This window comes from Propithecus coquereli, unplaced genomic scaffold (genome assembly GCF_000956105.1).
Source record: "Propithecus coquereli isolate 6110/MARCELLA unplaced genomic scaffold, Pcoq_1.0 Scaffold858, whole genome shotgun sequence".
In the NCBI taxonomy this organism is placed as follows: domain Eukaryota; kingdom Metazoa; phylum Chordata; class Mammalia; order Primates; family Indriidae; genus Propithecus; species Propithecus coquereli.
Window position 1 is genome coordinate 124,772 of NW_012154818.1, and position 24,635 is coordinate 149,406.

The 24,635-nt window shown below is 49.4% G+C and overlaps 1 protein-coding gene across 1 annotated transcript in view; it reads right to left on the bottom strand.

Moving 5' to 3' along the window:
- The window catches only part of LOC105826139 (voltage-dependent N-type calcium channel subunit alpha-1B), a gene marked incomplete at its 5' end in the record, with an annotated part of 125,264 nt that overhangs the window by 27,900 nt on the left and 72,729 nt on the right, over nucleotides 1-24,635 (bottom strand). Inside the window, 5 exons of the mRNA XM_012664068.1 lie at nucleotides 10,506-10,650; nucleotides 12,877-12,968; nucleotides 14,260-14,325; nucleotides 14,668-14,784; nucleotides 18,420-18,425. Coding sequence (XP_012519522.1) covers nucleotides 10,506-10,650; nucleotides 12,877-12,968; nucleotides 14,260-14,325; nucleotides 14,668-14,784; nucleotides 18,420-18,425 — 426 coding nt within the window. The remainder of the gene's footprint in view (nucleotides 1-10,505; nucleotides 10,651-12,876; nucleotides 12,969-14,259; nucleotides 14,326-14,667; nucleotides 14,785-18,419; nucleotides 18,426-24,635) is intronic.

Here is a 24,635-nt window from a genome sequence, read left to right on the forward strand (position 1 = left end):
GCTTGAGCCCAGGAGTTTGAGGTTGCTGTGAGCTAGGCTGACGCCATGGCACTCTAGCCCGGGCAATAGAGGGAGACTCTGTCTCAAAAAAAAAAAAAAAATCTGCCCTTCTAGCTATTTAAAATATGTGATAAATTATAGTAACCCCATAGTGCTATAGAACATTAGAACTGATTCCACTGCTCTAGCTGTACTTTTGTATGTGTTCACCAGCCTTTGGCCATCCCCTCTCTCCCTAACCCTCACCTGCCTCAGTAACCACTATTCCACACTCCACTTCTATGAGAACAGCTTTTTTAGCTTCCACGTATGAGTGAGAATGTGAGGGATTTATCTTTCTGTGTCTGGCTTACCGCACTTAACATAATGCCCTCCAAACTCATCCACATTGCCACAAATGACAGAATTTTGTTCTTTTTATGGCTAACTAGTATTCCATTTTGTAGCTATACCATATTTTTTCATCTGTTCATCTGTTGATGGACGCTTGGGTTGATTCCATATCTTGGCTGTTGTGACTAGTGCTGCAATAAACATGGGAGTGCAGGACCTCTTCAACATGCTGATTTCCTTTCCTTTGGATAAATATCCAACATTCAGTGGGATTCCTGAATTATATGGTAGTTATATTTTTATTAATAATTTTTTCAAAATCCTCCATACTGTTTCTCATAATGGTTGACCAATTTATTTAATACATTCTCACTAATAGTGTGTAAGAGTTCTCTTTTCTCTGTATCATCACCAGCATTTTTTTCATCTTTTTGATAACAGCCATTCTAATTGGGGTGATTTGATACCTCATTGTGGTTTTGATTTGCACTTCCCTGATGATTAGTGAAGTTGAGCATTTTTTTAATATACTTGTTGGCCATTTGTATATCTTCCTTTGAAAGATGTCTATTCAACTCATTTGGCCATTTTTAGTAGGATTCTTTGGTTTTTTGTTGTTGAGTTTCTTGTATATGCTGGATATTAATCACTTATCAGATGAATAGTTTGCAAATATTTTCTCCCATTCTACAGGTTGCTCTTTACTCTGTTAATTGTTTCCTTGGCTGTGCAGAAGCTTTTTAGTTTGATATAATCCCATCTGTTGATTTTTACTTTTGCTGCCTATGCTTTTGAGGTCTTCTCCATAAAATCTTTGCCCAGATCAATGTCCTGAAGTGTTTTCCTTATATTTTCTTCTAGTAGCTTCATGGTTTGGGATCTTACATTTAAATTTAAATCTTTAACCCATTTTGATCTGATTTTTGTATGTGATGAGAGATAGGGGTCCAGTTTCATTTTTTTGCATATAGATAACCAGTTTTCCCACCACCACTTACTGAAGAGAGTGTCCCTCCACCAGTGAATATTCTTGATGTCTCTGTTGAAAATAAGTTGGCTGTAAATGTGTGGATTTATTTCTGGGTTCTCTATTCTGTTCCTTCGGTCTATGCATCTGTTTTATGCCAGTAAAAACATGCTGTTTTGGTTACTATGGCTTTGCAGTATATTTTGAAGACTGGTATTTGTGACACCTTCAGCTTTGCTCTTTTTGCTCAGGATTGCTTTGGCTATTTGGGGTCTTTTGTGGTTCCATATGTATTTTAGGATTTTTTTTTTCTATTTCTGTGAAGAATTTCATTGGTATTTTGATAGGGATTGCATTAAATCTGTAGATTGCTTTTAGTAGTACGGTCATTTTTAAATTTCTTTTTTAACTATTGTAAATGGGATTGCTTTCTTGATTTCTTTTTATGCTAGTTAGTTGTTGGTGTATATAAACACTACTGATTTTTGTATGCTGATTTTGTATCCTAAAACTTTACTGAATTTGTGAGTTCTGAGAGATTTTTGGTGGAACTTCTAGGGTTTTTCTATATATAAGATCATGAAATCTGAAACGGAATTTTTTACTTCCTTCTTTCCAATTTGAATGCCCTTTATTTCTTTCTCTTGCCTAACTGTTCTGGCTGGAAGTTCCAGTACTGTGTTGACTAAATGTGGTAAATGTGGGCATCTTTGTCTGGTTCCAGATCTTGTGACGTGTCCCATTTATTAACTGGCTTATGTAGAACCGTCCTTGCATCCCTGGCATAAATCACACTTGATCGTGGTGAATGATTTTTTGTGCTGCTGGATTTGATTTGTTATTATTTTGCTGAGGATCTTAGCATCTTTGTTAATCGGGAATATTTGCCTATCATTTTCTTTCGTTGCTGTTGTCTCCCCATCTGGCTTTGGTATCAGGGTAATGCTGGCCTTGCAGAATGAGTTTGGAAAACATCCTCCTCTTCAACTTTCTGGAAGAGTTTGAGAGGAACTGGTATTAGTTCTTCTTTAAATCTATGGCAGAATTCCACAGAGAAGCCATCAGGTACCTGGGCTTTTATTGCAGATTCAATCTCATTACCCATAATTGGTCTGTTCAGAGTTTCTCTTCTTGTTTCAGTCTTGGTAGGTCGTTTGTGCCTAGGGATTTATCCATTTCTGCTAAGTTTTCTAATCTGTTGGCATGTAGTTGTTTTGTAATAGTACTGATAACGCCTGGCCTGAGGAAGAGCAAGACCTTGTCTCCACAAAAAATAGAAAAATAGTAGCTGGGCATGGTAGCGCACGCATGTAGTCCCAGCTTCTCAGGAGGCTGCGGCAGGAGGATGCTTGAGCCCAGGAGTTGGAGGCTGCAGTGAGCTACGATGACACCATTGCACTGCACTCCAGCCTGGGTAACAGAGCAAGACCCTCTCTCAAAAAAATACTTAAAAACTAATAGTCCTTTGTATTTCTGAGGTATCAGTTGTGATATCTTCTTTTTCATTTCTTATTTTATTTAGGTCTTTGCTTCCCTTGATGGTTTGTCAATTTTATTTATCTATTCAAAAAACCAACTTCTCATTTTGTTGATCTTTTGTATTTTTTGTCTCAGTTTTATTTCTGCTCTGAACTTTATTATTTCTTTCCGTTTATTAATTTGGGGTTTGGATTAATTTTGCTTTTGTAGTTCCTTGAGATGCATCATTAGGTTGTTTATTTGAAATCTACTTTTTTGATGTAGGCGTTAATTGCTGTAAACTTTTTTTTTTCTTTTTTCTTTTCATTCTTTCTTTCTTTTTTTTTCATTCTCTTTTTAACCCTTGTGTTGAGGGCTGGCTTTCAATAGATCGCAGCGAGGGAGCTGCTCTGCTACGTACGAAACCCCGACCCAGAAATACGAATGGTTTAGCACCAGGTTCCCCACGAACATGCGTTGCATGACGGGCGAGGGGGGTAAATTTCTTTCTTAATGCTGCTTTTACTGTATCCCATACATTTTGTTATGTTACGTTTCTATTTTCATTTTTTTCAAGAAAATTATAAATTTCCTTCTTAATTTCTTCATTGGCCCATTGGTTATTCAGGAGCATTTTTTTTTAATTTCCATGAATTTGTACAATTTCAAAAGTTCACCTTGTTATTGATTTCTAATTTTATTCCATTGCGGTCAGAAATGATATTTGACATGATTTCAGTTCTTTTAAATTTGTTGAGACTTGTTTTGTGGCCTAACATATGGTCTATCCTGGGGAAAGTTCCATGTGCTGATGTAAAGAATGTGTATTATGAAGCTGTCAGATGAAATGTTCTGTAAGTATCTTCTATGTCCATTTGGTGTAAAGTGCAGTTTAAATCCAGTGTTTGTTAATTTTCTGTGTAGATGGTCTGTCCCATGCTGAGAGTGGGATGCTGAAGTCCCTAACTATTATTGCATTGGAATCTTTCTCTCCCTTTAGATCTAATAATACTTGCTTTGTGTATCTGGGTGCTCTATTGTTGGGTACATATATATCTACAATTGTTATATTCTCTTGCTGAATTGATTCCTTTATCATTATATAATAACCTTCTTTGTCTCTTTTCAGGTTCTTTCCCCCTAAAGAGATGGGCGGGGGTGGGGTGTCTCGCTCTGTTGGCTAGGCTAGAGTTCACTGACTACACACAGGCATGGTCATAATGCACGACAACCTCAAAGTCCTAGACTCGAGCAATCCTCCCACCTCAGCCTCCCAAGTAGCTGGGACTACAGGTGTGCACCACCAAGCCTAGCTAATTTCTTTAAAAAGCAAAATGTTTTGTAGAGATGGGTGTCGCTATGATGCCCAGGCTGGTCTCGAGCTCCTGGCCTCAAGTGATCCTTCTGCCTTGGCCTCCCAAAGTGCTCAGATTACTCATGGTGTCACAAGTCACTGTGTTCAGCCTTCTTTACTCTCTTTCATTCCCGACCTCCTCTCCCTGCCACCGACTGGCTGATTTCAAATGACCTATCTTCAAGTTCAGAGATTCAAGTTGATTAAATCTTCTGTTGAAGCTCTCTACTGTATTTTTTATTTCTTTCATTGCATTGTTCAGCTACAGGATTTCTGTTTGGTTCTTTATATAATTTCTATCTCTTTGTTGAATTTCTCATTCAAATCATGAATTGTTTTCTAGATTTCATTGAATTGTTTATTTGTATTTTTCTTATATTTCATCGAGTTTCCTTAAGATCATCACTTTGAATTCTTTTTCTGGAAATTACCGATTTCCGTTTCTTTGGGGTTGTTACTAGCAAGTTATGTTCCTTTGGGGGTATCATATTTGCTTGCTTTTTCATGTTTTTTGTGTGTCTATGTTCTGGTGGAACAACTGCCCCTTCCAAACTTTGTAGAGTGGCTTTCATAGAGAAAGATTTTTACCTGCAGCTGGGTTGTAGCGTGCTGGTTGAGAAGGATGTGGTGACTCTGTCTCCAGATAGACGTGGTGGTAAAGTCTCCCTACACCTTGTTCATCTACATTCAGTGTCAGCAGTAACCGTTGGCACCTCAGTGGCCTAGGCTGTAGGAGTTTGTGGCAGCAGCAGTGGCAATGTAGGTTGCTAATGTCCTTGGTGCCAAGGGCTTTTGGGGTCCTCTTATTCTCATTTTCCACACAATGGGGAGACTTAGCTGAGCGTATCCCTCTTGGTGTCAGGTCTGATGGCTGCAGCTACTTAAGTAGCTGCAGCAGAGCTGAGTTCCAGGTGCAGGTGCTCAGAGTGGCTCTGGGGCTGGGGTCTTAGGCTCAGCATCTCAAGAACCTACTGTGGCACCTGGGTTTTGGGGTGCAGGCTTGGCTCTCTGTGGCAGGGTTGGATGTAGAGTGTCCACAGAGTCAGGATCTGTGACTCTTAGGCACCTACTAGCAGCTCAGGGCCAGGGGGCCAGGTTGTAGCTGTGATTCTACCCCTGAGGACAGGGCACAGTACTGGCCCAACTCCAAAAAAGGGGTACTCTGGAGGTTTGGGCCTGAGGAGTAGGTTACAGCTGCAACTTAGGAACCTGAGCTCATACACCTCAGTGGCTACTTGGGTCCCGGGAGATGAGGCACCATGTAGTAGTTATTCTGGCCCCTGGGATGGTGGTGCTTGGCAGTATCTCAGACTCTGTAAGATCAGGTGAGGAAGCTACAAGTACCCTAGAATGGCAGAGCACAGCTATCATTTGGGCCCTGGGCAGGGGGGCGCAAAAGGAACAGCACAGTGATGATTCCACTACCCAGGGAGAAGGGTGTCTCAGCAGCTGAGACTCTAGAGGGCTAGCCTAGCTCCAGGGAGTCAGGGCACTAGAGTTGTTTGGCCTGCAGGGTGGAGTGTCTCAGCTCAGCCACTACTTTGTTTCCCTGGGATGAAGGGTACTACATCAGCTCAGCCCTGGGATGTGCAGCTGCTCAGCTTGGCCATGTATCAACTCCCCAGAGGGCAATGTACAGCTTCAGCTCAAGCCTAGGGGACGTGACTGTTCTGGGCATCCCAGGCACCATTTCCCTGGGATGTAGGGCACCACTTCAGCTTAGGTACTGGGGTATGTGACTTCTCTGTGTGGCCAAAGCACTGTTTCCTGGGAGGCAAGGTGCTACTTTAACTTAGGCCCTGGGGAGATGTGACTGCTCTGAGTGGCCAAGATTTTGTTTTCCCAGGAGGCAGCGTACCACTTCAGTTCTGATGCGAGGGCACCGGGAGGGGGAGATAGAGCAGCTCCACCTCCACTTGGCGCCACAGGGAAGGGTATAACAGCTGCTTACAGCTTGGCTTGGTGATCCTGGGCCACCAGTCTGGGTTGGTTCAGTGGCAGCTCGGCCTCAGGGATGAAGGGGAGCCATGGCTACTCACCCCCAGAGCAAGACACACTCCAGCTGTAGTTCCAATTCCAAGATGGTGTGGTGCAGTAGCCCTGCTGGCTGCAGGGAGATGGGCACAGTGTCGGCTCCTTTTCTCGGGGGAGCGTAGCCATATGGACTCCAGGCAGCTCCCTCCATTGGACTTAAAGCCTGTGAGGACTGCAGGGGACCCCAGTGGTGAGGTCTGTAGGTGTCCAAAGTGTTGATGGGGATTGCTGGGACTCTCTTCCTTACCTGCTCACCATAGGGAGAAGTTCCACCCCATTTCCAGCAGATCCTATTTGAGGGATGGGGTGGTGGAGGCCTGGCATTTCCTTCTGTTCTCTATATGGCCATCCTGAGTTTCTGTGCTCACCTGGGTTTCTGTTATTCCACTGATACACTCTGACACTCTTCCTCAGTTATTTTCATTAAAATGTAGCTGTTTATTCACTGTTCTGGGTGTCTTTGTGAGGGGGACAAACACTAGGAGCTTCTAGTTGGCCACCTGGCTGACATCACTTTCCATTTCTTTTTTTTTTTTTTTTTTGAGACAGAGTCTCACTGTGTTGCCCGGGCTAGAGTGCCGTGGTGTCAGCCTAGCTCACAGCAACCTCAAACTCCTGGGCTCAAGCGATCCCATGCCTCAGCCTCCCGAGTAGCTGGGACTACAGGCACGCACCACCATGCCCGGCTAATTTTTTCTATATATTTTTAGTTGTCCGATTAATTTCTTTCTATTTTTAGTAGAGACGGGGTCTCGCTCTTGCTCAGGCTGGTCTCGAACTCCTGAGCTCAAACAATCCGCCCGCCTCGGCCTCCCAGAGAGCTAGGATTACAGGCGTGAGCCACTGCGCCCGGCCCACTTTCCATTTCTTAATTGGGTTGTTTGTATTTTTGTTGTTAAGTTGTAGGAATTCTTTATATATTCCAATATCAGCACCTTATCAGACACACGATTTGCAAATATTTTTTCCAATTCCTTGGGGTGCCTTTTTATTATGTTGATAGTGTCCTTTGATACACAAGAGTTTTTAATTTTGAGTAGTCTGATTTACCGGTTTTTTCTTTTGTTGTGATTTTGGTGTCAAATCTAAGACTTCTTTGCCAAATACAAGGACATAAAGATTTATCCCCTATGTGTTCTTCTAAGAGTTTTATAGTTTTAGCTCTTACATTTAGTTCTTTTATTTTGTGTTAATTTTTGTATATGGTATAAGGTAAGGGTCCAATTTCATTCTTTTGCACACAGATATACAGTTTTCCCAAAACCACTGTTGAAGAGACTGACTTTTTGCCATTAAATGGTCTTTGCCTTTTCTTTATTGGGAGGTTTTAGATTACTGATTCAACCTCCTTACTTGATACACGTCTATTCAGATTGTCTATTTCTTGAGTCAGTTATGGTAATCTGTGCCTTTCTAGGAGTTTGTCCATTTCAACAGCTTGGGTTCTAAACACGGGTTGACCAAGATATTTAACATCCTAAGCCTCCATTTCTTCATTGCAATAATAATAATACCATCTACTGCCTGATTCAGTAATTATCAGCAGGTTGTCATCACCAACTTCATTTCCTATTATTCTGTCAGTGTCCCTCTATTCCAATCAAGGTAACCAAATCCCCACCTAACTTAGTCCTGCCACCCACCCCCAAATCATAATTCCATTTTTTCCACTTCATTTTTGTCAGACCAAACTAGTCCCAAGTGTTTCTAAGCATGAGTTACTCAGCAGGTGCAACCTGTGAGGGAGGTGCCCAGAGGGCTGTGCTCCCAGCCCACATCCCTTCTCTGCTTCAGTTAAGGAAAAGACACCAGGGTCAGTCGAGAGCCATAAGGGAGGTCATGGGGACAAGACACAAAGGACAGTGGCCACAAAACATCCACTTCTCTGGAGAAGAATAACAGCTAAACCTAGGGAGTCCTGGCCCTGTGGGTGGCGTGACATTGTCAATGTGGCTTCCTATGGAACCCCATCTCTGCAGCCAGTTGTATGGTGAGGCCAGGCTGGTGGGACAGATGTCTGTGGACAGTAGCGAGATCAATGCCTCACTTCCTACAGGACACTGGTATTCCAAAAAGGTCCACCCTCCTTGCTGCCCACTCGGGGTCTTCTCAGGGAGACTGGGAATCAGGAGATGATCCCAACATGCAAACCCTTTCCTTGGTTTCTGCAAACTAGTGACACACGGTTCTATAGATTTTTCTGTATTTCTCTCTTTACACGTAAGCTCACCTGTCTCAAGTGCACACCATTTTCAACCAACCCAGCCTTCTATGGCACCCTGCAAAGCTCACATTCCATCATCGTCAGAAACCCTATGTCTCCATCTTCCCTGAATATCCCCACCTACTCTCGCTGGATCTGGAATAGCTAAGAGGATGGACGTCCCCCTCGACCCTCTAAAAACCTGCCCTTTGATGCCATCTACCAACCTTCCCCTCCTTTCACAGAAACTGAGCACCTGGCTGGCTGTTTTTGTCTCCACTTCTACTCTTGCCATCCTTGTTGCTTTCAAGACCCACTGAGATGGGTCACCACTGCCTGGCCCTTCCAATCCCAAACCTTCTCCCACTGTCGGCTCAGCTCCTTGCTCCTGTGACTCATGCTAAACACAGCTGTCACCAACGACTGCCAGTAACGTTACCACCATGCCTCCCAAGGCTTAACTTCACATGGCCCACTCTGCCTGTATCACCTGTCCTTTCAACTCACTTCCTCAAGTACTGCACCCCAAAACCTCTCGTCCTCCTGAGAACCTCTACTCCAGTAGCCTTGTCCTCATCCCCCTCTATCCCCAACTTCCTCTGTCCCCAGCTTTGATCCCATCTCCAACACTATAACCACATTCTCACAGACACCCTTCTCTCTTTCCTTCACTTGTCTGGGAAACCCCAAATCTGGATAACCTGCTTCACCACCCATGGTACTGACAAGTGAATGCGGCTAGAGAAAAGCACCAACTGTGCTGGTGGGTCCCACTCGAGAGTTGCGACCGTGACTCTGGAGTGCTCCCTCCGCACTGCCCACTGCCGGGGGCAGCTGTCTGTCCTCACCACTCCCCACCCCAGACTCACTGCGGCAGGGCTTGTGCTCCCACCATGCCAGCGCGGACTGTGCTTGCCAAGTGCACCAGTGGCCTCCACCGTTCCATGTCCAACCAGCGGATCTCAGTCGTCATCTCACTTTCGTTCCAGTGATAATTCACATGGTTGATGATTCCCTCCCTCGGAGGTGATTTCTCCACTTCGCTTTGGGGCACTGCCCTCTCCTGGTTCTCCACCTGCCTCACTGACTGCTCCTTCTCGATCTTTGGACCCAGTGCTCCTTCCTGTCTCCCAAACGCTCTCATAGCAGAATCTTTAGCCTTCTTCTCAATTCACGCTCTTTCCCTATGTCAATGTCCCTCAAAGTTTAGCTCACACAAAACCATCTTGAGAGCTTGTTAAAACTCAAAGATTCCTGGACCCATCTCCCAGAGATCCTGATACAGTAAGTCTGGGGAGGGACTCAGGCATACGCATTTCTAACAAGCACTCAGGTGATGCTTAAGCCACAGGTCACCGGGCTACACTTCACACAGCAGCATCCTAGAGAACATCATCACTCCATAAATACGCCAAGCACCAGTGACAACTCATTGAATCTCCAGAGTTCTACCAGGCATGTCTGTTCTCTCTATCCCCAACCTACCCTCATGCCTGCAGCTCCCCAATCTTCCCATCATGGAGGAAGAACCACTTATCCCATCACCTCAAAAAAACCCAGGATATGGCTTCCTTTTCTCTCCTCCCTCATGCCCATATCCAATCATCAATCACGTCAGCTCTCCCTTTAAAAGGTAGCCCAATCTCACCTAATTCATTCACCTCCCCCTTCCCTAGGCCACGGTTACCCACAAAGGTCTCCCTACTCATTCTACAGCCCCCCTCCTCCCCATCTGCACAGAAGCCACAGTCAGGTTGTAGAACACCAAGCAGATCATGTCATGTCCCTGCTCAAGGGCTCCCAGAAGCTTCTGCTGACTTGGAATAAGATCCACACTCCTGGGACCTGGCCTGCCCACCGCTCCAGCCCAGGCTACGTTCCTGGGCTCACCAACAGGCACGCTGGCTGGAGTGCTGCTTCTTCATGTCCTGCCACCACAGTGGTGTCTTTCTAAAAGCTGGAGACTAAGAACAATTGCCCTCGAGATGTCAACCCTACCATGGAAGTTGAGGCGGGGCCACAGGCGCGCATTGCTGAGGGTCCATTATCTCCTAGAACCAGTTCGTGGTGCAGGCGACGAGGGGCCCCAGTACGAATTGAGCTGGGAGGATGTGGCGCTGGGGTGGCGCTGGGGTGGCGCAGAGGCCGGGACTCACCAGGAAGGAGCACAGGAAGATGAAGGAGACGAAGTAGAAGTAGGCGAAGTCACTCCCACACTCACTGGCACTGGCCCGCTCGTCACAGGCCCGGTTGCTGAGACAATCCAGCATGATCTCATGCCAGGCTTCCCCCGTGGCACTCCTGGGAACGAGGGCAGAGCGTGAGGCCCAGCCTCCAGGGGAAGGCCTGGGAGGGGAGGCTCCCACTTCACCCATGGCCCCAGCCAGCCAGGAATCGGGGGGCCCAGTCCCAAGGAGAGCTGGGCCAAGCACACCCGCCTCTGGGCTCTTTCCCACAGAGCCCCATGGGTACAAGGACTGGGAAACAGGTGGCTGTTTCTTCAAAAGAACCCTCTGGCATTAGATTTCCAAACTGTTCGTTCGCTGAGAAAGCACTAGTTACTGAGAATGATCTGTTGCGCTAACAGTCAGCGCACAGTGAGCTCTCCTTTGTGGACACACGTGCCCCAGGGGGACTCCTGACCTCCTCCCAAACACAGCCATCCCCGTCTTTCCTATTTCGAGAAATGGTGACTCTGTCCTCCTGTTGCTCAGGCCAAAAACGCTAGAATCCTTGCTTCCTCTCTTTCTATATCCTGTTTATCAGCTTATCTACCTTCAAAAAACAGCTGGACTCACCTCTTCTTACCACTCTGGGCCAAGCAACAATGACCTTCCTGGAGTTGGGACAGCTTCCTAACTGATCTTCTTGCTCCACCCTACACGGCAGCCCAGTGGGTCCACTGAACACAGGTCCGATCACATCGCTTCTCCTCTCAAAACCCTCAGTGACTCCCCTCACTCGCCACAAAAGCCAAAATTCACAGAACTGCCACAGCCCTGTGGGACCTGCTGGCCACCCTTTCCCTGACTTCACTCCCTGCCTCGGTCCCTGCTCAGTCCACTCCAGCCACACCAACCCCACTGTTCCTTGAGAATACCCCCACCCTGGGCAGCCACGCTGGGGGACTCTGTTCCTGTACACACAGCCAGCACCAGAGGTTACAGGGTGCAGGTGGGTCAGAGGTCTGGGTCCCCACCTGTGCATGGCCAGCCCTGGGCAGGAGCTGGGCCCACTCCCCACTGACGGTGGCCGGGAAGAGGGCCCCTGCAGGGCTGCCGTGTCAGTCTGCGCCAGGCCTGACTGATGAGGCTGCTCCCATGTGACACAAAGCTCAGACAGGAACAGAAATCTGTGAGACCAAAGGCTTAAAACTAAGTCTGACTTCACAGGTTTGCCTCAAATCCTTTCTGGCACAGAGCAGAATATTAGTAAATGACGAAATAACATTACTGTAACAGCTAAAGCCCAGAGAAACAACACTATTTGGGAAAAGTGTAAGCCTGAGGACGTGTGCCCAACTTATGCAAGAGTCGGAAAATCCCCTCCAGGTAGCTCAGCAAAGCGCGTCTGGGTCTGATGTGCCCTCTTTGCAGAGAACAGCGAGGAGCCCCAGGCCTCTCTGCAGACAGGCAGGCTGTGCTGGGTGTACCCAGGCTGGCCTTGCAGCACTGGACGCATTTGCGTCAGTGAACAGAAGTGGCGAAACCTCAAGAGGGAGCCCCGAGGCAATGAAAAGTCTCCACCATAAATCCCCAAAAGAGCTCTTCTCCTCTGTGCTGGGTCAGGTGTGGTAAAATCAGGGAGACTCAGGAGGCAGGGATGCACAGTCACCCCTCCCCGCTGCCCCCAAGTCCACTCTCAAACCAGGACGGTCAGCAGGCCCTGGTCTGCAAGGGTATGCCATGCTTTGGAACAGCAGCTGGCACTGGGCGTTGTCCCAAGCATGTCTCTGGCGAGGAGCCTCTGGAGGCCCTAAAGCTTATACACGGGCCTCCTGGCCCCCCAGGTTCCACCTGCTGCTTGGCTTGGCTGCGTCCAGTAGCCGAGGGATGCTAGGAGGTAAAGGTGTGTTCAGACCAGCAGTTCTGGCCAGCTGGGATCCTTGGGCCACCAAGTAGCTACAAACTCTGTCCCCCTGCAGCCTGCTTCCCTGATCTCACCCATCTCTGCGACCAATAAGGTGATCAGGTGGAGAGTTTGAGGCCAGTACATCAAGATAGACCCCGCTGGGCACCTTCGGTCCTCCCAGACCTCCCACACTGCAGCCTCACTGGAGTCCTTCAGCTGCCGACAAGGCTGCGGAGGCCAGCCTGGCCCGGGGCCCCCAGGGAGGGCACCAAGAGCCCTTTGGAAAGGATAAGCAGAGAGGGGAGAAGAACTAGAGAGGCCCACCGAGGGGAGGCTGGTGTGATTTCAGGGTTGGAGGGGGTGGTCCCCATGGGTTTGTACCTACACGCCTCTACCCTGAGTGAAGGAGCCCCTGTTGGAAGAGTGAATGTCAGCCTAGGCTGACCGGCAACACACCTGAACAGCAGCATCAGGGCTTGCAGAAAGGTCTGGAAGTTGTTGTGCCGGTTGATGCTAGTATCATCATCCAGGGCAATGTTTCCAAATACCTGAAACGGAGAGGAGCGATGGCACGCTGGCACCACGGCAGGCAGATGTAGGGGGTGTGCATGCAGCGACAGGGACCCCACAAGGGACGGGAGGCTGCCCTTAGCGGGAGAGCTCCCACCCGAGGTGTGCACAACGTCCCGATAACTGAACACACTGCTCAGCACGTGCTGGCTTTGCCTCTGAGCCTGACGCAAGTCTGAATCACTACTGACGGTAGGAACGGGGCCTGGAGTGGAGTCACAAGGGCTCTGCTGTGCGTAGGACAGGAAGCAGTTTGGGGTTCACTCTCTCCAACGATTCCAGAGCAGTAATTATACTGGTAACAGCTCTGATAGGTCACCGAGAAATTTCTTTTCAAACTTCTGTGCAAATAGCATGATGGGCTTCTTATCCATTTTAATTGATTTTTTTCAGCATGAGAAACAGAAATGGGTGAATAACTGTACTTAGCCTAAAACTCTGGCTGGAAATTATGAACTATCTCACTTCCACAAAGATCAGCAACACGCATGCTCTTACACATCCACAGACCAAAGCAGGAAAAAATATACATTTAAAACAGCATCAGATCTCAGCAAACTGTAAAACAAGAGAACTCTTCAATCCCTCAAACAGAGTTAACAAGACAGTTTTCGGCTAACCTTTAAGACACTGGCCCCACCCCCCAACTGTAAATTAACACTTGGGTGCGTCTCCCATCCTTAATGTCGGAAAGTGGTCAGATGCCAAGGATTCATAACTGGGACGCTGCTTTATGTCGTTTAGATGTTTTTTCCCGAATAGCTGACAAAGTGCTCTTTGGCAAAATAAAGAAAATCTAAATTATGCAAGCTAAACTTGTCAAGTATAGCGATCCGACGTGACCCTGCCCACACTCTCAGGCAGTTTTCCTCAGTAGCACGTAACCTCCCGTCCTGGGTCAGGGGCCGTCCTCCAGGAACACTGCCAGACCGACAGAGTAGCCCACCACCGCTCCGCAGGCTGCTCAGACACCCACCCCAACGCGGCCCCGGCACCCCGACATCGCTCGCAGAAAGGCCACCCCGCCCTTGAGAACACGGCGTCCACCCGGACAGACGCGGCAAGCACAGGGCTGGGCTGCCCCCACCAGCAGGACCCTGGGCACGCGGCCCAGCCCCATCTTTCTGAGGATGAGGTAGGTTCATTAAGTGCTGACAACAGTGTCTGGCTTACAGTTAGGTCCTCTAGGGGTAACGACCACGACCCAGGCCCTCTTGGCCCAGTGGACGGGAGCCCTGTGTCCGCCCTCCAGTCTGGGGGAGCACCCACCTGCATCCCGATGATGGCGTAGATGAAGAAGAGCATGGCGATGAGCAGACACACGTAGGGCAGGGCCTGCAGAGACCCGGACACATCAGCTCTGGGCCACACAGACCTCAGCGGACCCAGCTCCACCCACCGACCACCAAGTGACCGCCCCAGTTTCCCCGTCTGTAAACTGGATCATAAAACCCACCTCACGGTTCCTGTGAGCATTAACAAGGTAATCTATGGATAACTTAAATGTCTTTCTAGACTACAACGGGACCGCATGCACCCACAGGGACGTGCACACCCCGCTCTCTCCCCGCTGTCCAGAGGAGGTGCCACCCTGGAGGGGGCTGGGGGCAGGAAAAGGAAGAGGATGGGGAAGCACCAGGGGCACCACCCCGCTTGCCCACAGCACCCCCACCTCACCTTGAAGGACTGGACGAAGGTCCACAGCAGGATGCGGATGGTGTAGCCCTGGCGGAGCAGCTTGATGAGCCGCGCCGCGCGGAAGAGGCGGAGAAAGCTGAGGTTGATGAAGTTGTTCTGCAGGGAAGGAGGGCTGCTCTCAGACCTTGGGAAATCGCCCCCAGGCAAGCTGCTCCCACCCCATAACCTCCTCCCAAGCCCCTGTGGCCCTGAAGAAAAGTGGTTAAAAGAGAGCTTAAAAGAAAAAGTCTCTGTTTCACAGTCTAAGCAGCAATCGGCCGCCAGAAAACCTTCTAAAAGTAAAGCTTGACCTTGCAAGTCACTTCTCATGCAGCAAATCAGAGAAAACTCTCTTCGCTCTAAGACCCTTCCTGCCACCGACAGTGAGGGACAGAGAGGAAAGTTCTCCCCAGCAGCTCCCTGCTGCCAGGTGGAGCTGGGAGGAGGCCACATGTGGCTGGGCCTCCCACAGTGACCCCCTAGCAGGACACAGCCGAGCTGTGCATGTGCTGGGCACGACTGCTTCTGCACTGAGCACCCTGACAGGACCCCCGCCCAGGCTGGGTGCTCATGCCTTTCCCTTCCCGGCTCCCCAGCAAAGCCCCTGACTGCCTGTGACCCCAGCTGGGACCCAGCAGAGGGGCGAACACTTCCTCTGGGGCTGCTCCAGGCATCTGCACATAGGTCTCGGAAGGTGCAAATATGGCTGTTCTGCGGCACAGGCCACAGACACCACCTCTGCAACCCAAGTCCAGCAGGTCTCTGCTCTGGAGGACCAGGGCATCCAGCGTGGCTCCCTCATCCAGGGGCTCGAAATCAAGCCCAAAGGCAACCGATGAACCCAGACTCCACACGTTACCTGGGAGTGAGGCTGCCACGTGGCCCCGTAGCCTTGGTAGCAAGGCTGCCACCTTGAACCACCGCACACCCCTTTCAGGGCAGCACGGCTCTGCAGGGGCGTCTGTGCACAGATGGGGATGTTTGTGGACCCAAGCGGCTCTCTGCCCTCTGTCTACTTAGAGACCAGGAGCCCACACAGTCTGAGAGCAGCTTCCTGCCATTTTGGCATTTTTAAATACGCAAGCAGCTCAGGCTCAGACACGTTTGTGTTGTCAGATCCAGCCATCAGACAAAGAGAGAAGAGAACACGGATGTTGAACGAGACAGCAGGAGGGCATGAGCAAGCTCAGAGGTGGCGGGAGCCTGGGCAGACAGGGCGTCCCAACTCCCCAGGGCCACCACCTTGCCCAGAATGAAGTACTCAGCGGAGGGGTGGGCCTCACTCCTACTTCCAGGGACAGTGGCCGACCCATGCTGAGAGGACACTTCTGCCTCGTCTGCGCTCCACCCTCAGGGCAGGTTCCCCCAGCGTAGCTGGACTCTGGACTCTGCAGGGACTGGCTCTCAGGCAGGAAGTTGGAGCTGTGGGAGCAGAACTGTCGTGAACCACACCTGGAGGGGTCGGTGGGCACAGGGAGGGCCGATTATGGTTTGAGTCAGGAAAAAGGCAGAAGCAGACCCTCAGGGTGCGACCCTAAAGGCTGCGCAGGAGGGCCTGCAGCCCCCTAACCCGCTCGTGCCCAGGAAAGAAAGTCTCAGTGGTGGACAAAATGGCCAAAAACTACCCACTCACCAGTCTGGGCCTGGAGGACCCACAGATGAGCCTTGGGCACAGGGAGGAAGAGGACACTGCCTCCCGGCTCAGGAAGTCCTTGTACAAGGCAGTTAAGCAGAGCTGGGGGCTGGGGGCTCCCACTTTGAAGCCACCTGCTCAGTGGGTCTGGAGGGGCAGGGACTGGGACACCCAGCACCTGCCCAGCTCCAAGCCACGTACAGTCAGGGGGAAATAAAGGTGCCCAGATAGGAAAGAAGGGCTGGAGGGCAACAGGGCAGGCGAAAAGGCACGTGCAGAGTGACAGTTTACCCAGATTGCGTAATGCGTGAAGCGAAGCCTACCACGGCCACTCGCTATTCTCTCAGAGACCCAGGCTCCCCCACCCCGGCTTCTCTCTTGGGGCTCCGGTGGGTACTCAGGAGAGGGTGGGAGAGTGACAGACAGGTAGCCCTACAGAACTGTGAAGACGGATGGTGACAACCAGAGATGCCCCAAGCACAGCGTGGCGGACAGGCACCATGCCAAGTGCATGCAGGACAGCAGGGGCAGCGAACACACGCTGGCCGCCTGCGGCTGGGCAACTGCACCATCACCTCTGGCCTCAGCCACTCCCGGAGGTGGACACGGCCTGCCCCAGCCTCCCAGAGTCCGTGGTTTCTGCTGTACCAGGAGCAGCTACCCCTACTTCAAGGCCAGGCCCTTCCTTGCTGCCACCTGAGTCAGGAAAGGTCTAGAGCATCCCAAAGCTGCGTCATCATACCCCTCAGTGTGGCTGTTGACTCTCGGAGGGCACAATGGTCCCTAAACCTCTCCTCAGCTTTCTCATCCACGAAATAGAGACGTTAGGGACACCCACACCCAGGTGGTGAGGAATAACGTAGAAGGTACCCAGCTGCCCCCAGACCTTGGCCGGCGTTCCCTGCATCCGAGCCCACCTCAGCCTCTGGCCAGAACCACAGGAAAGCAAGGGCAGCTTGTCCTGAGCGCCCACTGAGCACTCAGCCCAGACCCACGGACGCCTGCTGTGGCCACGCACCAGGCTGGTGGGGACAAGGTCCAGGAGCTATAAACAAACTACTCTCTACGCTTTCACTCTAATGGGGGATAGTGACTAAGAAAGGAAAGAAAAATGTGCCCATACACGCACGTAATGCACAGGTGGCTGTGTGTGCTGCGAAAAACAGGACGGGCAGCCCGGGCGGGAAGGGCTCTCCGGCACGGTGGCCGCGCAGAGGCCTGGCTGGCACCCCCAGGGCACGTGTGCAGCATCAAGCAGCATTCTCCCATAGCTCAGCCTGTTCCTGTTCCGCTCCAGTTGTGAAACGCTGTATCACAAACATCCCCTTTCAGTGAGAGGATCTCAAATATCTGCCACTTTAGATAAACGTCCACAGTCACAGCCGAAGTGGAGCAAAGCCAAATACCTTTGCTCTCTTCTCAAAATTCCTAAGGACCTGGAAGGCAGCCCCGGTGCACCTGCACTCCGCACAGCGTGCCGACCAGGGCGCAGCACACAAGTCCACGACGCGAGAATGGGGAACCCTGCGCTCTGCTGTGTCTTGGAGCAGAGCCCTTTCTTAGTACTACTGAGGCCCTACGTGACCTCTTCTGAATCATGAAGACAAAATCTCCAAACCCTGCCCCGAGCCCTGTGCCCCAGGCCTGGCCCCCTGAGGAAGGGTCTGTCCAGGACGAATGCTACTGGGGGCCTCGCAGAGCCCACCCAGGGAAAGCCAAACCTTCCCGGTCTGCCGGTGTGAGGTGGACAGAGCAGGAGGGAGACGGTGGTGCCACAGAAACCACGGCTCACAGGCATCGGGACCAAACTCACGGCTGCAAAACCTCCCAAGGCTGAGCCAGTCCCAACAGGAAATGTTGCCATAGGCACCGACCCACCACCCACTCCGGAAACCCCACCTCCCGCCTTGGCCAGGTCCCAGAATCAAACAGCTCCTGAGAGGCCCCTGCTGGACCCCTGGGACCGGGGGAGGGTACACGAGAGGCCAGAGGTGAGTGGGTGCAGCTGAACCCAACCGCACGCCTCCAAGGGCAGGGGTCAGAGTCCCCGGGGACAGGGCAGAGAGCAGAGCAAGCACAGCGAGGGGCTTTAAGAACCGTTTAAAGTCACAAAACCAACCGTTTCCTATATGTGATGTTTTCATGGATGGATATTTGCGTGTTATTTACAAATTGGGGTGGTTTGAGCAGCAGGTGCACAACATACAGACGGAGACATGGGTTTTCGCATTGTATGTTGGTTGGATGGCGTGAGTCAGCAGGTAGGTTAAGGTAAATCAAGAACAAAAACAGAAAACAAAAGAGAAAATGAGTCATCAACACAAGCAGAAACTCAAACTCTGAATACTTAACTAGAAAATTTTAGGATTTTGATAAACTGCATATTATTCTTAAAAATGTATCAAATCATAATGCATTTTGAAATCTGTAGGTTATGCAGACAGGGTGGCATTCGTTTGCATTCTTGTTTGTAATGCAAATCCAAAGATGACTCACAGACACTTATTTTCTTATTTCCAGGCAAAGAAATCAATGTCAGTTTCATGCGTGCTTGGAGCCTTCTCCCTGGGTGCCCTGGCTAAGACTCTGTTTTGATTTTTGAGTTGGGGATGGGAACTGACACTCATATTTTTGCCTAAGGAAAAAAAGTGCATTCACGAAGTAAACACATGAAGTGGCTCCAAATGAAAAACAAACAAACAAACAAAACAAAAGACCACCAATCTGCACGATGGCTTTCCTTCTGTCTTTTCTCCTCCAGGCAGAACAGGAAGATGACTCGAGCTCCAAGAGCAAGGGGTGGCCAGGGAACAGCTGAGCTTTCAAACCAGCAGCTTGTCCATCCCCACCAACCTGCTGGGCATCTGGGTTGACGGTGGCTGCCAAGGAGGGCAGGCGAGACACAGCCACAGGCAGCCCTGGATGCTGGGTTACTTCAGCTGCCTGCAGGAGGCCTCTGCCTTCTGGGGGGGCCTCGGTACTCCCTGCACGTCTGTGACGTCAGCCAGGCGGCCCCTACCCGCACCTCCTCGTGAGGCCCCCTCAGAAGTCAGGGGTCTGGCCCCTCCCTTGGAAAGGAGGTGCACACCTGCAGAAACCCCCCAAAGCTGTGGGCTTGCAGTTGGGAACTCAGTGTTGGGATCCCTTTATCTGGGTGAACAAAGACTTGTTTCCCAGGAGGAGGCCCACGGGGATCAGAAACATAGCCGACCTGCTCTTGGCAGACGGCGCTGGGGAGATGGGCACAGTGGAAGGGCAGCCCCGAGAAACTCCGCACCACCAAGGGCTGGTGGAACCAAACAATCTCAGTTTTTGTGTTTAAATGGCAGGTTTTGGCTCTTTTGCCTGGATTACTCATATCATTAACTTTTTTTCTTTTTTTAAATTGAGACCAGGTCCCGCTCTTGCTGGGCTGGAGTGCAGTGGGGTCTTCATAGCTCACTGCAGCCTCAACCCTGGGTGCAAGTGGGATCATTAACTTTTTAAAACCATAAAACATATCACATAAACAAAAGAATATGAAAGTTTTAACAAAAAATAAATACCCATACATTCGTCACCCAGCTTAAAAAACAGAATGTCACCATCACTTCTGAACGGTGGACTCCCCAGGACATCCCCTCCTGAGGATGTCTCTAGACATGGTAACCATCCTTTTCTTGGTAATGATCCCTTGTCTTCGGTTTTACCACCAACTATCGAAATGCACTATGTGTCTGCCTGTTCGTAACCTTCGCAATGGACCACATTGTCCGTAGGTCTGAGTTGTGCAAACTCACGCTCTGACGGCGAGCAGCTTTTGAGAAGCGTCTATGTCGACGTCATCGGAAAGGAGGCACAACCACGCAGACCCCCAGAGCCGTGTCCTCGCAGTGGGGAGCTCCGTGTCACCTCATTTACGTACTGCCACCACATTAACACACCTGACCGCGGATCATCCTACCGCTAATGGCACCCGATGCTTCAGGGCTTGGTTCCCAGGAACGCTGCTGCCAGAAACGTCTGCGTGGAAACGTGTCTGGGGTCTTCCGTGCAGACACCCCTGGGACCTGCACCTAGGGGTGAGGTGCGGGCTGTAGGTTAGCACACGCCCAACTCTCCAGGCACAGCCAACGGCTCCAAGGAGGCTGTCCAAGCGACACCTCCACCAGGACTGCGGGAGAGTTCCGGCTGCTCCGTGTCCTTGCCAGCTCTTGCCACTGTTGGAATCTCCACGTCTGACAAAACTGGCGGGCGCGAAATGGTGTCTCAACGTCAGTGTGGTTTCTATTTCTCTGATTGCAAATAAGATTACACCTTCTGGGCGCGGTGGCTCACGCCTGTAATCCTAGCTCTCTGGGAGGCCGAGGCGGGCGGATGGTTTGAGCTCAGGAGTTCGAAACCAGCCTAAGCAAGAGCGAGACCCCGTCTCTGCTAAAATTAGAAAGAAATTAATTGGACAACTAAAAATATATAGAAAAAATTAGCCAGGCATGGTTAGCCAGGCACATGCCTGTAGTCCCAGCTACTCGGGAGGCTGAGGCAGAGGGATCGCTTGAGCCCAGGAGTTGGAGGTAGCTGTGAGCTAGGATGACGCCACGGCACTCACTCTAGCCCGGGCAACAGAGTGAGACCCTGTCTCAAAAAAAAAAAAAAAAAAAAAGATTACACCTTCTGCGCATGTTTCCATTTGGCTGCTTTTGATTTGTTTCCCGATTCACAGGAGAGCCTCTGCTGGTTGTTTGGAAAAGCTCCCGGCCCGGCCCTGGCTCCACACCCTCTTCTGCCAACGCCACTCGTCCCTCCGTCCCCGAGCGGTGGCGTGTCCGGGAGCAGCACGTGTCCCTCCTCAGCCTCACCCAGGCTCACGGACCTGACCCCTCTCTTGTGCTCGTCATTCCCAACCCGACGTCGCCGGCCTGGGCCTTTCCTCCAACTCCAGGCCACCTGTCCAACCGGCTGTCCCGCGGTTCCTCTGGGAAGTCTCACAGGCGACGCAAACGTCACACATCCACGTGGCTTCCTGTCCTCCCCTGGCAAAGCTGCTCCACTACGTTCTACCCCGTTCACATCGGTGGTGCCCCACGTGTGCGGCCACACGCGTTGCCGTTTCTGCCCCATCTCCCACGCCCACGTCCCACCCCAGAACGCGGCAGCCGCTCACCAGCCCCAGCACGGCGGTCATGGTCTGTGACACCCACGTCCCTCAGGCCTCGCTTCAGTGTCCAACACCCAACCGTCAGCATCCCCCTCTTCCCCTGAGCCTTTCCCCGGCCAGGCTGGATGTGCCAGAGATTCCACCCCAGCTCCCCCGTCACGGGACGGGATAACTACGCCAGCTCCGAGTCCCGCAGGAGAACTGAGCTCCAGCAGCAAACTGACCTTTTCCTGACAGGCTCCCTGCACCTCCCCCACCGGATTCCTGGGACTGCCCTGAGAATCAACGACTCGCACCGAATTCTCGCCCCAGGGGCTGCTTCTGAAAAAACCTGCTGAGGATGATCCGGAAGGGTCCAGCTGTCTACGTCTGGGCCCCGTATTCTGTTCCCAACAGAGCCGCCAGGGATGTGTCTTAAAATCCAGGTCATGTCGTCCCTCTTTACGGAACCCTACAAATCCTTCTATCTCACTCAGAGTAAAAGCCAGAGTCTGACCTTGACTGCGAGACCTTCTGTGCACACCCCTCCCTCTGCCCTTGGCTGCAACTTCGCCCCCCGTTCCCGCTGGTCGGCCACCTGCCCCCAGGTCACCCCTCACCCAGCAGGCACGGTGCAGCCACAACCAAGAGAAACTCTTAACTTCATAGATCTTTCTTCAGTCATGGCTGGAGCTTCATTTGCCTTAACAAATCAGTCCCTACCGCTGGTACTAAAGATAACCTCCTGTACTTTCTTCTAAGAGTTTCAGAGTTTTGCCTCTTTCGTCGTTCTTCCATCTGAAATAGATTTCTTTTGTGAATGGTGTGGACCAAGACCCAATTTCTAGTTTTCCCCATAGTGACCTTCAGTTAACACCCACACTGACTGTTGAATCCCTAAATTGTCTCCCCAATAAACCGCGGACTCAGCTGCCATACGTCCAGTCTCTACACACAATGAGTCTTGTCTCCATCCTCTTGATGTCCATGTAGCTACTCTGGGGCCAACACCACAAGGTCGTCGTCGTCATAGCTTTGTAATAAACCTTATCATTGGCGAGAACAGCCTCCCCCCCATGCCACCCGGCCACATCTCAGCCACCTTCTTAAGTAATCTTGACTATTGGGGGTCTTTGCTCTTTCTTATAAACTTGGAAGCAGCTCGTAAAGTTCCAAAACAAATAGACAAAAACACTGGTATTGTCATTGGGATTGCATTGAATCTGCAGATCAATTTAGCGGAAATCAACAATTCTATGAAACTGACACTAATTAACATGATATGTAACTTCATTTATTTAAGTCCTCTTTAATGTCTTTCAATAAAGTTCAGTAATTTTTTACATAAAGATCTTGTACACGTATTTTGTTAGGTTTATTGTCAGGATTGCTGACGTTGTAAATAAATGCAGTGGGCTTACTTGAGCAATCTTACATTCAGCATCCTGCTAAACACTAATTAGTCTTAGATTATTGTAGGTTTCATGCATACACAACAACGTCATCTGTGTTTAAGGACGGTTTTTCTTATTTCTTTTCTAATCCTTACATATTGTATTTATCTTAATTCAGTAAGTCCTCGCTGAATGCCCACAAGCGTCTGTCGGGCACTGTTCTAAGCACGGGAACACAGCCGTAAACAAAACAGACAAAACCTCTGCCCTCGTGAAGTGAAAGTCTGTTTCTAGAACTGGCTAGGCCCTGAAGTTCAATGTTGAACCTAAGTACTGATACCAAGAATCATTGCCTTTTTCTAATTTTAAAGGGAATTCTTTCTGAATTCTACCATGATATACGATGCTTGCATAGGATTTTTTTTGTAGATACTTTATCAAGTTAGTAATTCCTAGGTTGCTAGTAACTTTTATCATGAATAAAATTCAAATTTTATGGAACGTCTCCACGGCATCCATGAGGTGATCACATCAATAGTGTCCTTTATTCTGTTAACGTAAATTATGGTGATAGATTTTCTGATGTTGAACTTTGCATTCCTGGAATAAATCTTATATTTTCCGTATACTGTTGGATTTGATTTGCTTACATATTGTTTAGGGTTTTGTATCACTCATTAATGAGTTTTGTATCACTTGTCATGAGTATGATCTTCCTTTCTTACATTCTTTTTAAAAGTTTTGGTGTCAGGATTATACCAGTCTAATTAGAGAATGTTCATTCTTTTTCATTCTCTAGAAGAATTTAAGTTTGGAATGATCTTTCCTTGTATTTTAGGTAGAAAACTAATGTACAACACCATTAGAATCTGGTGTTTTCTTTGCAGGAATATTGTTTATTGACTCTACTTCTTTAATGCATTGTCCCCCCTAGAGACAAGGTCTGGCTCTGTCATCTAGGCTGGAGCACAGTGGTGTGATTATAGCTTACGACCTCAAATGCCTGGGCTTAACGATTCTCCATCTCAGCCTCCCAGGTATCTGGGATTACAGGACCCAGCACCACACATAGCTAATTCTTTTTAAAAAAATTTTTGTAGAGATGGGGTCTTACTATGTTGCCCAAGCTGGTCTCGAACCGCTGAGCTCAAGTGATCCTCCCACCTCAGCTTCCCAAAGTGCCAGGATTACAGGTGTGAGCCACCACACCAGGCCCTTTCATGCTTTAATAAAGAACCACTTAGGGTTTTTATCTCTTCTACTCTCAAATTTGGTCTTTTACATTTTTCTAATAATTTATCCATTCACCTAAGTTTCCCAATGTATTGGCACAAGCTGTTCAAAACATGCCACTAGTTCTTAATCTCTTCTATGTCTTTCCTGTGCCTTATACTCTTTATTTGGACTTTTTTCCCTCTTTGATTAATCTTGCCAGGTGTGTCAATTTTTAAGTCTTCAAAGAAACAAGTTTAGACTTTATCAATTGTCCTGTGTCTTTGTTTTTACTTTTCATAATTTCTACTCTTATGTTTTCTTCTTGTCATTGAGCTTACTCTAATGTTCTTTTTCTAACTTAAGTGAAATGCTTAACTCATTAACTTTCACACTTTGTCCTTTTTGTAATGTAAGTACTTACGGCTGTAAATTTCTTTCCAAATACTGATGTTGCTGTATCCCATGAGTTTCAATACACAGTATTTTCATTATATTTCAGTTGGATGTACTGTCTAATTTCCATCATTTCTTTTTTTACCCATGACTTATTCAGAACTTCTTTCCTCAAAAGTGTAGAAAGCACCATCAGTGTTCCAGCCACATGCCCTCT